Source organism: Bactrocera tryoni, chromosome 3, assembly GCF_016617805.1.
Source record: "Bactrocera tryoni isolate S06 chromosome 3, CSIRO_BtryS06_freeze2, whole genome shotgun sequence".
Lineage (NCBI taxonomy): Eukaryota > Metazoa > Arthropoda > Insecta > Diptera > Tephritidae > Bactrocera > Bactrocera tryoni.
Genome location: NC_052501.1, coordinates 57,209,562 through 57,225,883, shown reverse-complemented (window position 1 = coordinate 57,225,883; position 16,322 = coordinate 57,209,562). Strand labels below are relative to the sequence as shown.

Sequence of the window (16,322 nt, the reverse complement as noted above, 5' to 3'; positions counted from 1 at the left end):
AATTAGATTTTTTCGTCATACTCCATTTACTAAAATATTTATATTATATTATGTATATTTGTATACATATTTGCAAATTACTTACCAAAAGATGAAATTAAATTTTTTATATATATTCAAAATATTAATTTCAAAAAAATATACGCAAATGCAACTATGTACTACGAAAGAAAGAACACGAATGCCGAAAAACGTCGCAGCGAACTGTTACGAATAAGAACACAAAGCGAGTTGCTGAACACTGGAAACTCGGCGCGATTCTCCTCTCCTCGTCGCCCCCTCGCCTATAAACTAAGAGTTGCCGCAACAAAAGTTGCCGTGTGTGATAAGGCTCTTTACGATCTAACTAATGTAAATAAAATGTAATTTAGCAAACACAATAGTTACACAGTCGACTAAATGCAGTTATGTACATAAACAACGAAACGTATATTAGATCAGAAATGAATATGTAGCTGTCACAAGAAAACTCGATGTGATAGAAACAAAACTGTTATATATTTTCAATGAGGGTACACCAACGTAAATAAAAATTATAACAAAGTTCATGTGACAAAAACAGTGTTTACCAGTGTTATCTACTTATTTAATGTCTGCGGCAAAAAAGAAGAAAAGTGTTGTGCGCGGCTGTAAGTTCTGTAAGTACCCAGAGTGAATTTATGGAACATGAGGTTGTGTCTGAATCACAAAATAGTTTAAATTCCTTGTTGGATAACGAAGACTCAGAACACGAAAATTAGGTGTCATGAATTCAGATATTATTTGTTTGATATTCGAAACAGAATTTGTATCGCCTTTGGGTGTCACGGAAACGAATTTTATTGGTTTTGCTATCAGAAACAATGCAAGAATGTAGTCGCTCACAGATTTTAAATGTAAGTTAAGAAATCAGGTTATTTTATTATTATGAATTAATTTATCTTTATTTCTATAAGGGAAAACATAAGTATAAAACACAAAATGTCTAAATTATTGAGTTAAAAAAAATCCGGATATTTAAAGATATTAGATTTACAAAACGTAATAAACGTAATTTAACACCCAAATGCGTCTATATTCATTCAATAAAAGTTATCTCTTAAAATATTTCTTTAATTCGGAGCTCATTAAAAACTTTAATAGGATTGCTGATTCGAATATTGGTTTTGCGTATGTTCGAAAAGACGAAAATCCAAACAGATTATGTGACACCATTAAAAATCAGAATTGGTTTGCACTTCTGACAGCTAAGCAATTCTGTTTTGGATTCCACAATACCCTTGTATATTTGTGATGAAAGTGAGAACTCGTCGGATGGCGCCGTTATTGATTTCAATAAACATTTAGCTGCATGGTTTGCACAGAGAAATGTGTCCAATGTGCATGCTAATAAATTATTAAACTTATTAAGCGATAAAATTGAAGCCCTACCAAAAGATATCAGAACGCTAAAACGTACGCCGAACGATGCTCCAACTGTCTCGTTAGCAGCTAGAGATTATACCCATTATGGAATGAGAGACTGTGGGAATATGAAGAGCTTACTAATATTTTAGATTTATTTTTGAACGATCTTCTCAAAAATTGATTCTCTTATGAAAGCAAAACTTATAATAAAATGTACAGCATTTATTCTGGATGCACCAGCTAGCACACTTATGCTTGGAGGGGTGAACGGAAAGAGAATCGTATGATCCATTACCAAAACCATCCTATGTGCAGCCATCACAATCAGCAAAGTTCTTTGCAGATTGAAGAACTTAAAATTACCATGATCCTACATGCACGTGGTACGTTTGGGTGTAATGAGGGCATTCAATTTGCAACATACACACACTCGAAGTTCAAATGACTTTTCAACAAAAACAATTACATTTAATTGATTATTTCGAAATATATATACATATATATATATATATATAGTTACATATTTTGAGTTTGGTTTTTCTGATTGAAAATACCATTGTCTGAAAATATAAACAATAACTACAATTATTGGGTCGTTCACTAAATAATTTCGTTTGATGATGCTTTCATTGAATTTTTGCCCAGCCAACTTCACAAACTCGCTTTACCGTTATATAATTGAATGGCTAATATAAAAGTTTTCTTTGGTGCCCTATTGAAGCTGAAAAATCGAAAAAACCATTTTTGGCATACTTTATTGTTTTACTGTCAAAAAGGGAAAATTGCAGTTTAAGTAAGGCTTTCGTAAAAGGATGTAATAACGAACGGACGAAATTGATTTGCACAATTTCGTTCCGGAAATTTCGAACTTGAGGATGTACAACGTCCTGGAAGGTCTCTTGAAACCGATGTGGATTAAATAAATCCTTGATCTATGCAAATCGTTGATGAATATATAAATTCATGGAGAATATATAATTTCATAAAATGATTTACACAATATAAATATGTATTTTAATTGCTCTAAAATTCAAATTACTTAGTGAACGACCCAATACACTTTAAGTTGAAATTTAATTCCAAAATCCAGTGTACTCTTTACATGCTTTCTGTACAGCTCAGTAAATATGTTTTTAACTTTTCAAACACTTGAAAATAGTCAGATTTATAAGCATAAAGCTAGTTTTCGTATGTGTACTATATGTGAATTTCCGTTCTTACAAATATCAGATTGTTCCCATCTTAAATATACAAGGAGCGTTCGAAAGCACACAGGACTTAAAAAAAAAAATAACAAATAGTTTTTTCGGAAAAATCAATTTATTTTGTTCAAAATAGTCTCCTTCTGCTTCAATAGAGCTTTTTGCACAGTCCAAAAGCATGTCGAACGAGTGTTTTAGCTCGTTGGCCGGTATGGCCGCCAGTATTCCGGTGCAAGCCTTTTGAATGGCTTCTACGTCTGCATAACGCCTTCCTTTCATGGGCAAATGCATTCTTCCGAAAAGGAAAAAGTCGCACGGTGCCATATCAGGTGAATACGGGGAGAGGTTTATGGCTAAAATGTGATTTTTGGTCAAATAATCGTCCTTCGAATGTTTTATTCTGAGCAATTTTTGGTCGTCAGTCAATTTGTGCGGTGCGCGGAACAAACCGTGCACACACCTTTCGTAAGCCCAAATGTTTGGTCAAAATGTGATAAATTGATGTTTTGGAGATGTTCAATTCCATTTCCATAAATTTCAATGATGATTTCGGCTGATTTTTGATGAATGCACGCACAGTTTCGATGGAATTTCCGGTGATCTCGAATTTTGATTGGCCTACATGTTGATCGTCATTTATGTCTTCATGACCACTTTGAAAACGTTGAAACCACTCTGTTACGGGAAAGGCAATCATCGCTATAAACGTGTTTCATCAGTTGAAACGTTTCGATAAAAATTTCGCCAATTTTAAAACAAAATTGAATGTTGGCCTTTGTTCGAAGCTCATTTTCGCATCGATAACACAAACATAATGACACTTAAAACGCAATAACTTCATTTCTAATTGATGAAATGTTATGAAATTCTCTCTGGACAATCGATAAAGATAGCAGATTCTAACGCACATATAGATGGCGGCCCACCAGGGGGCGCTAGATTCAAAAAGGCCTGTTTACTTTGGAACGCACCTTGTAATATAGATAGATATCTATATATATGTACATACATATGAACATATATGTATATATTTAGCTTTTAAGTATTTTCAGGTATTTTCATTTTGTACTTAATAGACGATGTTTTGTACACCAAATCTATGTATCACATCCATATATAGTATATCGGCATTAACTGTCATGTGCATTTGTTCACATAAGCATGCTGCAATAGAGAAATACGATCCAGAAAATTATTAATTAGGTTGCTACAAAAGGTGAATTAACGAGTAGCTTACTCCGGCATATAATCTGCTTGGGGTGTTTTCGGTCTGTCGTTTAGTAACATTTTCCATTCTTCAGTTTGGTATCCTTCTTTGTTTATCTCATCAGGCTTTTTCGGAAATGAACTGGCCATTAACATAATATTTTTTGCAATGCGTTGTTGATCGATTATACGTTGATCCTCATCAGAGCGCTTATCTTTATTCTCCGATATCCTGCCTTCCATTTCAGTAGAGCGCTTTATTCATGAAAAACACGATTTTATTTTGATATTAATATACAATATGCATTTAAAACAGTTTTGAAATTGATTCTAACCTGATGGATAGGTACATCGTGAGGATTTGTCCAAATCTCGGATCTTGTTGTGCCATTCCCAGAGTCGGCCGTTATTGCGGAACGCGCGGGTATTAGAGGTGAACGCACACAAACCCTTGATAGGAGTGATAATCAGTAAATTCATCTTTGTCACGAAAATTATTAATATTTCCAAATGTTTTTTTAATTAGTTTATTTCTAATAAACTAAAAAATAGCTCAAAAAATATACAAACGCATCTACTTATAGCTAACACAACACAAATACATATCTCTTGAGGACATGATGTACATACATATGGTCGTTGTTATATTCCAATTTTGGTTTAGAAAATTATGTATATATGTATGGTTGTGAATATATAGTATGTATATGGTATAAGAGTATGCTAAAGGTTTTTTTGTGCGGGTCATCATTGTTTTTGTTTTACTGGCTGTTTAATATATGTCCGGCTCATTGCTCGACATCTCGAATCTCGATCTAAAACGAGAGGAGAAGAAGAACAATGAGCACGGACATAGAATAAAAATATATTGTAGATATGTACATATGTACGTAGGTTTGTGCGCCGACATGTGTGAGTATGTATGCAAGTATATTTAAATAAATACTATATGATATATACACATATGAATTTAGTGCGAACTCACTTATTAACATCCTCAAGCTTTTTTAACAATCGTTCATTCTCGCGACATACAATTTCTTGGTCCCTGATTATGGTTTCGCGCACTGTAAATAGGTGATTGTTTTCCTGTCGTAATGCTTCGTTCTCTTGCATATATAATTTCACTAGTTCGGCTAGTTCATTTCCATCCAGCTCCGCCAATCGTTCCAAATCAACTTTTGGTACTGCCATGCCACCGGTGGCAACACGCTCAAGATGCTTTTCCAATAATTCTCCATTCTGGTGTATGTCATTCGGAGTCTTGAGTGATTCATGGTGCAAGTTGAGTGCGGATTTGAGGTGATCATTTTCCATTACTAAAGCGTTTATATCACGTTTTAGGCTAAGAATGAGTGCCTCACGTGGATCCATCATAATGACAGGTTTCGTGCGAATACGTTTGGCTCTTGACGCATAACGTAAAGTGTTCAAGGTCTCGGCGTGATTATATTGCGCTGGAGATACACAAGCGATCATGAGCGTAACGCCATTTCCAGCTAAACTGTCAGCGAGTAATTTAGTTAGTTGGCTATCCCGGTAGGGAATGTGACCAAATCTTTTTTTGCCGTCGCTCAGTGATGCAATGCAATAACCTGTAAATAAAAGAGGTAAGTGCTTGTCGCATAGTTGAAATTGAATGATTTTACCCAAAACCATCAAACTTTTGTTTATATTATTAGCTTCTTCCAGAGTCTTGCCTTCACTAAGCGTTTTCTTGGTGAGTTCGCTGCCAGCCAGATCTACAAAGTTGATTTTTCCATGCTTTGAAATAAAAACTCCACCGTCGGTTTGTTGCTCTGAAATAATATGCACCGTGAGCATGGTATGCGATCGGGACGAGTGATCATTCATGGCATGGGATCCAACAGCGCGGTTTCTCATCCCTGGAAGAGCAGAAATAAAACATTATCTTGTAAACTTCGTACGACTTTGGAAGCTTTATTTTATAAACAACTAGCAGCTCGTCCCGGCTTTGCACGGATGGACAAACGAGTCCATCCTAACTGGTGTACGTATCACCTGAAACTAAGCGAGATAGATATAGGGTAATATGTATAAATACACCATGTGACTTCTGGCTATTCTTGTAACTCAAAGAATCGCTCCTGGGAAACCGTTTTGTGTTAATTGAAGACATCAAAACAAATTCGACGCGAGAGCTGAGGTGGACTGACATAAACAGCTGCAGTAAACATACTTGTTGACAGATCGCGCTAATTTTTGGCATCATAATTAAGGATAGTTGTACAAACCTAGAAAAAAATTTACCTGCCTTCTACAGTAGAAGCCCGCTAATCCGGATCAATTAAAACCGGCCCCTATCCGGAATATAAGGAAATCCGGATTACCAAAGACATATCAGAACTGTTTATTATAACAAATAATAAACATGTTCCAATGAAACAAAAAAAACTTAAACCAATAAAGCATAAAAGCGAATGTAGTGAATAATAAACATGTGATCCGGATTAGAGAATACGGATAGAGAATGCCGGTCCGGATTACAAGGGACATAATAGAAATTTTGAGTTTTTAACCCTGTCCGGATTACAGTGGAATCCGGATTAGGCCATGTCCGTCTTAGCGGGCCTCTACTGTATATAAATGAGAGTTTTAAATGAAGAATTCCCGATACTTTCTGGAAAGAGTGTATAAAGGATCAGGATGACGAGAAAAGTTGCAATTCGGGTGACTGTCCGTTTGTCTTTCCGCCCGTCCGTGCAAGTTGTAACTTGAATAAAAACTAGAAAAAACGTTAACTTTGGTTGCACCGAAGCTAAATACCCTTCACAGGTGCATTTCTGTTAGTAACCATGTGTTAAGTTTGTATGGAAGCTATACATATGCTATAGTCATCCGATCTAAACAATTTTTTCGGAGATTATACTGTTATCTTAAGCGGTAATCCATGCCAAATTTCGTGAAGATACCACGTCAAATGCGAAAGTTTTCCATACAAGCTCTTGATTCTGATTGTTCGGTTTGTATGACAGCTATATGCTATAGTGAGCCGATCTAAACAATTTCTTCCGATATTACATTATTTCTATAAACAATAACTCATACCAAATTTCGTTAAGATATATCGTCAAATGAGGAAGTTTCCCATACAAGAACTTGATTCCGATTGTTCAGTTTGTAAGGCAGCTATATGCTATAGTTAACCGATCTGAACAATTACTTCGGATATTACATTGTTGCTTTAGAAAATAATCTATACCAAGTTCCGTGAATATATCTTATCAAATGTGAAAATTTTCCATACAAGAACTTGATTCCGATCATTCAGTTTGTATGGCAGCTATATGCTATAGTTAATCGATCTGAACAATTTCTTCGGAGATTACATTTTTGCCTTAGAAAATAACCTGTGCCAACTTTTGTGAAAATACATTGTGAAATGTGAAAGTTTTCCACACGGACAGACGGACAGACAGACAGGCAGACGGACAGACAGACAGACAGACGGACATGGCTAAATCGACACAGCTCAACATACTGATCATTTATATATACATATGTACGTTATTCTTTACAGGGTCTCCTTCTTGGTGTTACAAACTTCGTGACAAACTTAATATACCCTGTTCAGGTTATAATTAGGATCAGGGTTCTCATTTACTACTCCGTAGCAGCAAAATTTCTAAAATTATTGCTATGCTATCGCTACTGCTCTCACTTTGTCTGGAGCCACAGCATAGCCTTATCATAACAATGTAAAGTATGTGCTCTACTCTGCTCCGAGTTTTGTTAGGTAAAAAACTATAGCTGGAGCGGGAGCAAAAAATTAAATTCTGCGCTATGCTCTGGCGTAGCGGTAGCAAAAAATTGGAAGCGGTAGCACAGAAGAGCTAATGAAAATTTTCATGTGCTACAGCTCCCGCATGTGTTTGTTGTTTTTTTTTCTTTTTTGCTATTTTCTATCATAATATTTGAATTAATTGAATAATTCAATCAAAAAAATGTTATGCAAATCATTTTGGCACTTGTTGCGTCATGTGACTTTATAAATCTAAAATCAAATATTTTAAGAAATATATTAATAAAGTGAATTAGATAATAATTGAATAACTCCCAACAAAGTGAGAGCGGTAGCAAGAGTAAAATGAAATACTACGAGAGTAGCGTAGTTTTTCAAACGCTGATTAGGATATCTTGATGATATACGAGTTCGTAGATAAGAGAAATATGCGTAATTTTTTTTTTTCTGTTACATTATCGGATAGTATATTCCGTAATAAACATTCTTTCAAATTTTGAAATTGAAGTTCAAATTAATTCAGTCGCTAAAGTGTTTCTTAAAGAAAGGGAACAGAGTGGGGAACGCAGCGACTCCAATCTTTAAACGCGTTTTTTTTTCAGAATGGTCCAATTTGGAGATAACATTTTTAACGCCCTTCTTTTTGGCGCTATGGAAGCTTTGTTTTTGAAATCTTCCTATTTTTTTCAGCGAAAAACTGTAGAATAAAAGGGCCAAATTCGATCCTTTTTGTCAAACCGCTACCATTTTATCAAAAAAGATTAATAATCTTTATGAAATCTTTGTTTTATGTCAAAATTGCGGTCGCAATCGCGAACATCGTACAGAACCTTTCTTTACGTGTCATTTCAACAATTTATTTAACTAATATACACCCATCAAATAAGCATAAAATATCATTTTGTATTCGTCACGAATGTATTTTTTTATTAAAAACCGGACTGATTAGTTAATTTCAACATTAAAAAAATAGCGAAATTCAGTGATTTTTCCGCACAGTGAGACGATCCCTTAAGATATAAAACTCTAATTTGGCACAGGGGATCGCAGTATCAAGGGGCAGCTGTGGGTAAAATTTTTTGGAAAAGTGAGTGTGGCCTCTACCTTTAATAAGTTTAATGTACATACATATGTACATATCTCCTAAACCAATAAACGTACAATAACCAAAGCACAAATATTACAAGACCTTCTATCGACAGTGTGAAAATGGATGAAATTGGAAGATATCCCCGCTCACCCCCCCTATAACAGTACTGTTTAAAACTACCTAAAACGAAAATCAAGAATAGCCTTCCCATACAATGGTTTTATGGGAGCCGATGTGAAATTGGACGATGGGAGTGGTTTCTGGGTGGAATCCCATATCTCGGGATATCTATATTATGGCATGAAAATGAACGAAATCGGAAAATAGCCACGCCTACTTCCCATATAGCACAATTTTAAATTTCACTTGATTCTTTCACTCTGTTGTACAAGTTAACTCGAAACGCAAACCACCAAAATACTAAGTCAGCATTGTCTGCCTAACATCCGTTTCAGGCAATGCTGAACATTAACACCACCCCAGTCCATGACCAACGGCCCGAGTTATGATCCAACGACAAGCAACAAAAAACGATACTCACAAGCTACCGTAGCCGTGGGATCCGCTGGCGCAGCACAAATATAGCGCAAATAAGCGACGACTTACACTACACGCAAGTCGGCGTAATCGTGGGATTCGCTGACACTGCATCTGACAAAACATAGCAACGACAGCGACGACGGCTTAGGCTTAGACTTAAGAGTAAGAATGTTTTAGAGTTTAGTTCTGATCGAGCCTGAATAAAGCGCACTAGTGCCTAAAAATAATTGGCGCCCAACCGGGTAAAGAAGATACGAAGGATTCTTCAGAAAGTAAAAATCACCAAGGTATTTTGCGGTGGAGTGTCTTTAATGACTTCAAGGGTCCCAAGGACTCACAAAAAATCGTTACAATCTTTAAAAACGTATCCTACAAGGACTCACAGAGAATCGCTACAATCTTTAAAAACGTATCCTACAAGGACTCCAAGGATCCGAGGATTCATCAGAAAGCAGTTTATAATAAAAAACATGTTTCGAGTATTGTAAGTAGAGTGCTTATTAAAATAAAAACATTATAATTTCTTTTGAATTAAAACTAAGGAGCTAATCATAAAATTTTGTGAAACAAATTTTCGAGAGTTTAATAAAAAAGAAACAGTGTAGTATTTTCCCAAAAACATTGTGTTTAGAAACAGAATTTGTGAAGAAAATTGTAATAAATAACTGAAATTATGTAGCCATGTCAACAAAAGAGTGTGATTGATTGATTCGACTATAGGAACGGTTACAAGTCTATTCAATTTTAATTTCCAAGTCTATGAGTGACTCAGAATTAGAAAACCTCTTAGAAAGAATTATTAAACTACAGGTGACCAGTAAAATGGATTCAAATCAGGTAACCGCAGTGGTTCAAGCAGCCGTCTCAAGCGCTCTTGAACAACAAAGACAGACTTTCGAGGTTAAGCTCCAACGATTAACGGAGTAAATGACTACATACATTGACCACTGGTCAAACGCCAAAAATATACCAACCGGTAAAAATATTACCGAATGTAAAGTGTGACGAACCCCTTGATCTGGTAAAATCCTTACCAGAATTTGACGGGCAAATCAGTACATACATATGTGTCTTGGCGACAAGCTGCCTATACATCTTACGAAGTTTTCAGAAGTTACCAGGGAAGCTCTAGACACTACCAAGCAGTAGGTATAATTAGAAATAAAATAAAAGCTTCTGCTGATGCCATTTTGGCATCCTTCAACACTGTTTTAAATTTCGACGCAATAATAGCGAGACTACAATTTACGTACGCAGACAAACGACTGATATATTTAATCAAACAACAATTTTTTTTTTTTTTATAATAATTTCTATAACAAAAATAGTTTTATTATATAAATACATAAACGCAGCACTGGCTACGAGGCCTTCAGCCGTCTTGTAATTATAACTAGGTGAAAAATTCTAATTGCTAAGGGTTAGTAAAGATGTAAGTTGCTTAAATATATTTTAACAAATCGTTGGTTTTTAAGAATCTATATACAATCATCACGTTTTTTTCTGAAGGGTCACTTAGTAGTTTCATGAGATCAATGTTGCCAGAGTTGTGGGCTGTTGGGTGAAGCATCGGACAGAGTGTGAGTAAGTGTTTGATAGTAGCGGTGTCATCGCAAAGGGGGCAAATGGATGGGCTTTTACCCGATAGTAAATGGGCATGTGTTATGATAGTGCGTCCAATCCTTAATCGAGTATATGTCTTCATTGCGCTAGTTGGAACTGTTGACGAGTAGATTATACGATTTCTGGCTGGGTTTATGACCGCGTAGTGATGTTTAAATGTTTTCCATTCGCTTGCGTGTTTTTGATGCCTTTTGTGCTTAATAAGGTTAAGAATGTCTTGCTTGGATGAGACGTAGTATGTTAAGGCAGGAGTCTTGGCTACATTTTTCGCAGCGAGGTCTGCTAAGTGGTTGCCTGTAATACCAGCATGGGCAGGGATCCACATTACTTGGATTTTCTGGGGGGCACCAATGACCGCGTCTCTGATAACTTCTATTATGGGATTGCGATTGGAAGGAGACGTTATTGCAGACATACACGATTTGCTGTCTGTACAGATGAGGAACTTTCCTTTAGTCTTTTTGCGTAATTAACTGCATGAAGGATAGCAGATCCTTCAGCGGTAAATACAGAGGCCGTTGAGGGAAGAAGCCAATTGCAAATAATTTCTCCTGTGGCAGTGACAACTGCTAACGAAGTGGAATCGGTGGACTTGGAGCCATCCGTAAACAATAACTTCCAGCCATTATTTGTGTAATTAGATTCCAGTTCAGCAAAGGTTTGTTGAAAGACTTCGTTTGGTGTGTTTTGCTTGGACAAAAACATAAGCTTATTCTGTAGTATTTTATCATTGATCAGACAGGGAGGATGTCGAGTGGTGAATTTGCGTGTTGCGTTACGTAAAATATTATTTTCTGCAGCGAAACTTAAGCATCTCGAAATAGCCGATTGTATTCTTGGAATTTTTCTTTTTTTCGTGGCATGCGTGATAGTTGTATTTAGTAATGGGTTGGTGTTCTCAGCCGTTTTCGCAAGAATTTGAAGCGAAGAATCTATAATTTTATTTTGAATAGTTGGTAAACCAGATCCAGCCATTATCGTTTTTATTGGCGAGATTGGAAAGGCCCGGAGACTTCGCCGTATTGCGCAATGGTATGGTGCATTAATAGCGAGACTAGAATTTACGTACGCAGACAAACGACCGATATATTTAATCGAACAACAATTATCCACCTTACGACAGGGTAACCTATCTGTGCTTCGATATTTCGACGAGGTTGAGAAAATATTAACTCTCCTCACGAATAAAACCATAATGACCCATGAGGGTCAAGTATCAGAATCAATTTGCGAAAAATATAGAGCGGACGCTTTAAGAGTTTTTATATCAGGCCTTAAAAGACCTTTATGTGACATACTATTTGCCTCTCGCCCTAAAGACCTACCTAGCGCTCTGGCGTTAGCCCAGGAGGTGGAGTCAAATAGGGAAAGGTACTTATTTGCTTCAAATTTCGCAACGTCTATTGAAGACCAATATAAACTAGGAATAAACAATAATTCGGAGAAAAAGATGCAACAACAACAAAAAAATTCCGCATTTTGCAAATAAACAGCACAGGAAAAATTATACTAGGACTAACAAGCAAGAACAAGTGACCCCCATGGACGTTGGCCCATCGGTTTCAAGACTAAGACAAAATGTTAATTGGCGTAGGGAACCATCACAGAGAGCCAACCAATAACAACAACAGAATCAAAGTAAGAGTAGACAGGGTTATAGTTCAAATCAACAGCAGGGAAAACGGCAGGCAGATTCAGATAGGGTTACTGGACCAAAGATGCCACGCATTAATACCTTAAATCAAGAAAAGATTAGTGAGGCAACTTATAATCAGGAAGCCGAAGATGAAGCTGAAGATCTCGAGGAGGAGCAATTGAATTTTTTAGGGGGAAGTCCCTACTCCCGTGGATTGAGCGAGGAGTAGGTTATCGAGGAAAAAAATTAAATTATTAGTGAACACAGAAGCTTCGAAAAATTACATCAAACCAATACCTGAGCTAAAAAATATAATTCCAGCGTCCACACCATTTATAGTAAAGTCTTTGCACGGCAATAGTCCTGTAACAAAAAAGTGTAGAATTAAGATGTTTGGCGTAACTGCAGATTTCTTTATACTTCCGAATATAACAACATTCGACGGCATAATTGGGCTCGATTTGCTCAATCAGGTAAACGCCCAAATAGACCTCAGTACGGGTACAATAAAGCACGATTCTGGAACTGAAAAGCTCTTGTTCCATGAATGTAAAAATGTAAACTTTATCGACATAAAAAGTGAAGAAATTCCATCTTCAGTTCGTGAGCAATTTTGTGAAATTATCAAAAGTAAAAATAAGGCGTTTGGTGACCCTAACGAGTCACTATCCTTCAACACTAATATAATTGGTACAATCAGAACAAAAACCGATGAACAGGTTTACTCGAGACTTTACCCATATCCTATGGGTGTAGCCGACTTTGTAAACAAAGAAGTGGCTGAACTTCTCGTCAATGGTATCATTCGACCCTCAAGGTCCCCTTACAATAACCGAATTTGGGTCGTTGATAAGAAGGGAGTAGATCAAACGGGAAATAGGAAGAAACGTCTTGTGATTGATTTCAGGAAACTGAATGAGGTCACAGTTATAAGAAGATAAATACCCTATGCCAAACGCAATGGTAATCTTGGCAAACTTAAGAGGTGCACAATATTTTACCATCCTCGACCTTAAATCTGGGTTTCACCAGATCGAGTTAGCAGAAAGAGACAGAGAGAAAACCGCTTTCTCCGTTAACAACGGTAAATATGAATTCTGTCGTTTACCTTTTGGGCTAAGAAACGCCCCAAGCATATTCCAGAGAGAAATCGACGATGTCCTCAGGGAGCAAATTGGCAAAACCTGTCATGTTTACGTTGACGACGTAATTGTCTATTCAAAAACGGCAGAAGACTATTTGAAAGATATCGAATGGGTGTTGCGGAGTCTCTATGAGGCAAATATGAGAATATCCGCCGAAAAATCGAAATTCTTCCAGACCGATGTAGAATACCTTGGATTTGTTGTCTCAAGGGGAGGTGTGAAAACAAGCCCCGATAAAGTCAATGGAATCAAATGTTATGAGCAGCCAACCACTCTTCGAGGACTACGTTCCTTTCTTGGATTGGCTAGCTACTATCGATGTTTCATTAAAGATTTTTCCAGCCTTGCAAAACCTCTGACTGATATGCTAAAGGGAGAAAAGGGCAAAGTAAGTGCCACACAGTCCAAAAAAAAATAAAATTCAACTAGCACCAGAAGGTATAGAAGCATTTAATAAACTTAGAGAAATTCTGGCATCAGAAGATGCCACGTTAGCATATCCCGACTTCACTAAACCATTTGACTTAACAACCGATGCATCCTCAAGGGGTTTGGGGGCCGTCCTTTCACAAGAGAAAAAACCCATTACCATGATCTCAAGAACACTTAGAGATAGAGAAGAGCATTTGGCAACAAATGAAAGAGAACTCTTGGTGATCGTATGGGCTCTTAACACTTTGAGGAACTATATGTAAGGTGTTAACCAGTTGAATATCTACACTGACCACCAGCCTCTGACGTTTGCAGCTCCGACTGCGCCACCATGCACAGTAAGGAGTCACTGACCTACACTATAGAGACGGAGGATAAGCCCGTAAATTGCTATAAAAACCAGATAATTCTTCAAGAAAGCGAAAGGCAGTCAAAACAGACCTTCATAATATTTGGTTCAAAAAGCAGACATGTAATTTCATTTTGCGATCTTGGCTGACTATTTTTTCCCGAAGATGAATAAAAAGGCAAGGGAAGTAGTAGCAAATTGCCGAATATGTTCAAAGTCTAAATACATTAGACATCCAAAGAAGCATGTTATTGCGGCAACACCGGTTCCATGTAATCCTGGTGAAATATTACACGTCGATATTTCCTCCACAGACCAGAAATATTTTCTAACTTGCGTCGATAAGTTTTCTAAATTTGCTATAGCGCAGAAAATCGCGTCTAGAACCATCATAGACGTAAAACCACCCATACTACAGCTAATAAACATTTTTCCAAACGTTAAAACTATATACTGTGACAACGAAAAGTCACTCAACTCAAATGCTATAAAATCAACTTTGCTAAATTACATGTGAAAATCGCCAACGCCCCTCCACTGCATAGCATCTCAAACGGGCAAGTGGAGCGTTTTCACAGTACCTTAACTGAAATAGTTAGGTGTCTAAAACTAGAAAGAAATCTCGATGACACTGTTGACTTGATTTTGCTTGCCACCATAGAATATAATAAGACAATTCATTCAATAACCCACGAAAAACCAATAGACATCCTTCATCCCAGCTCAGCTAACATTACGGAACTAGTTCGAAATCGTATCGAAAAAGCACAGGTCAGTGATCGCGAATACCATAATAAGGGTCGTAAGAATGTGACGTATAACGTTCGCGAAAAGGTCCTAGTGAAAGTTAATCGAAGGCTAGGCAATAAACTCTCAACACTATTTACAGAAGAAGTAGTCGAACAGGACCTAGGCACCACCGTTCCTATAAAGGGGAGGAGGGTCCACAAAGACAACCTTCGTCCACCTTAATTAATCACTTTATTACGTTAAGTCTTGTATTTTAAATTACAGGATAATATCGACATTCCTATTGACGACCACTTTAACACAAAAGCTAACTGACTACACCAACTCCAAGTACATCCCAATTTTGGGCGGAAACGCAATAGTATGGGAACATTACGGTTATTTGACGCACCTTACCAACTTGACACTATATGCAACATTGAACGACGAGACGGCAGGATTTATGGACCTTTTCCCAATGACACACATGAAGAAAATAGTAGAAGCAGACATAAAATACATCGAGACTTTACTTCGAACCGTTGACATTCACCATCGACAGGCTCGAAGCTTAAAATTTTTAGGTACTGCACTAAAAGTCGTCGCCGGCACCCCTGACTTTGACGATTTCCAAAGACTACAACTAAGACAGGATATGCTCATTGACTCTAATAACAGACAGTACAAAATTAATACGCATATTCAGCAAAAAATCTTTGAAATCACGCAAACAATAAACACAATTATAAACTCAACAAGAAAGGAAGCAATAGGCACAGGTCATCTTTACGAAACAATACTTGCAAGAAATAGAGTAATAATCCTCGAACTGCAATCAATCACAATCTCAATAGCCCTAGCTAAGTTGAACCTAGTGAACCCAATAATATTAGATAATAGTGATATCAATAATATTATCAATGAGCACTCGACTAACATAACGATAATAGAAATAATAGGAATGTCTAGCATTAAGGCTTTACAAAATAAGAATAATTTGTACTTTGTAGTTAAGTATCCAATCCCTCAAATTGTTTGTAAAAAATATAGTTTATTCGCCGTGCCTCACGAAGGACGAGTCCTACACTTTGGGGATACTAATTCCGTCGCTGAGTGCGGAAACGAAGCGTATGCTGTTAAATGTGAAAAATCAACTTTTGCAACTTTTTGCAAGAAGCAAACAACCCCTACTTTTTGTCAGCAACTATTCACAGGTGCTGT

The 16,322-nt window shown here is 36.8% G+C and overlaps 1 protein-coding gene across 2 annotated transcripts in view; it reads right to left on the bottom strand.

The window, feature by feature from the left end:
• Positions 1-3,624: 3,624 nt before the first annotated feature.
• LOC120770839 (kinesin-like protein KIF12) overlaps positions 3,625-16,322 on the bottom strand; it is a 66,975-nt gene continuing 54,277 nt past the window's right edge. The window contains exons 6-10 of one of the 2 annotated variants that reach the window (XM_040098433.1): positions 5,444-5,680; positions 4,780-5,389; positions 4,130-4,244; positions 3,826-4,049; positions 3,625-3,752 (exon numbers count right to left, since the gene is read on the bottom strand). In XM_040098433.1, coding sequence (XP_039954367.1) covers positions 3,740-3,752; positions 3,826-4,049; positions 4,130-4,244; positions 4,780-5,389; positions 5,444-5,680 — 1,199 coding nt within the window. In that variant the 3' untranslated portion in view covers positions 3,625-3,739. Of the gene's footprint in view, positions 3,753-3,825; positions 4,050-4,129; positions 4,245-4,305; positions 4,610-4,779; positions 5,390-5,443; positions 5,681-16,322 lie in introns of those variants that run through there. The other variant, XM_040098434.1, reaches the window with a different exon arrangement.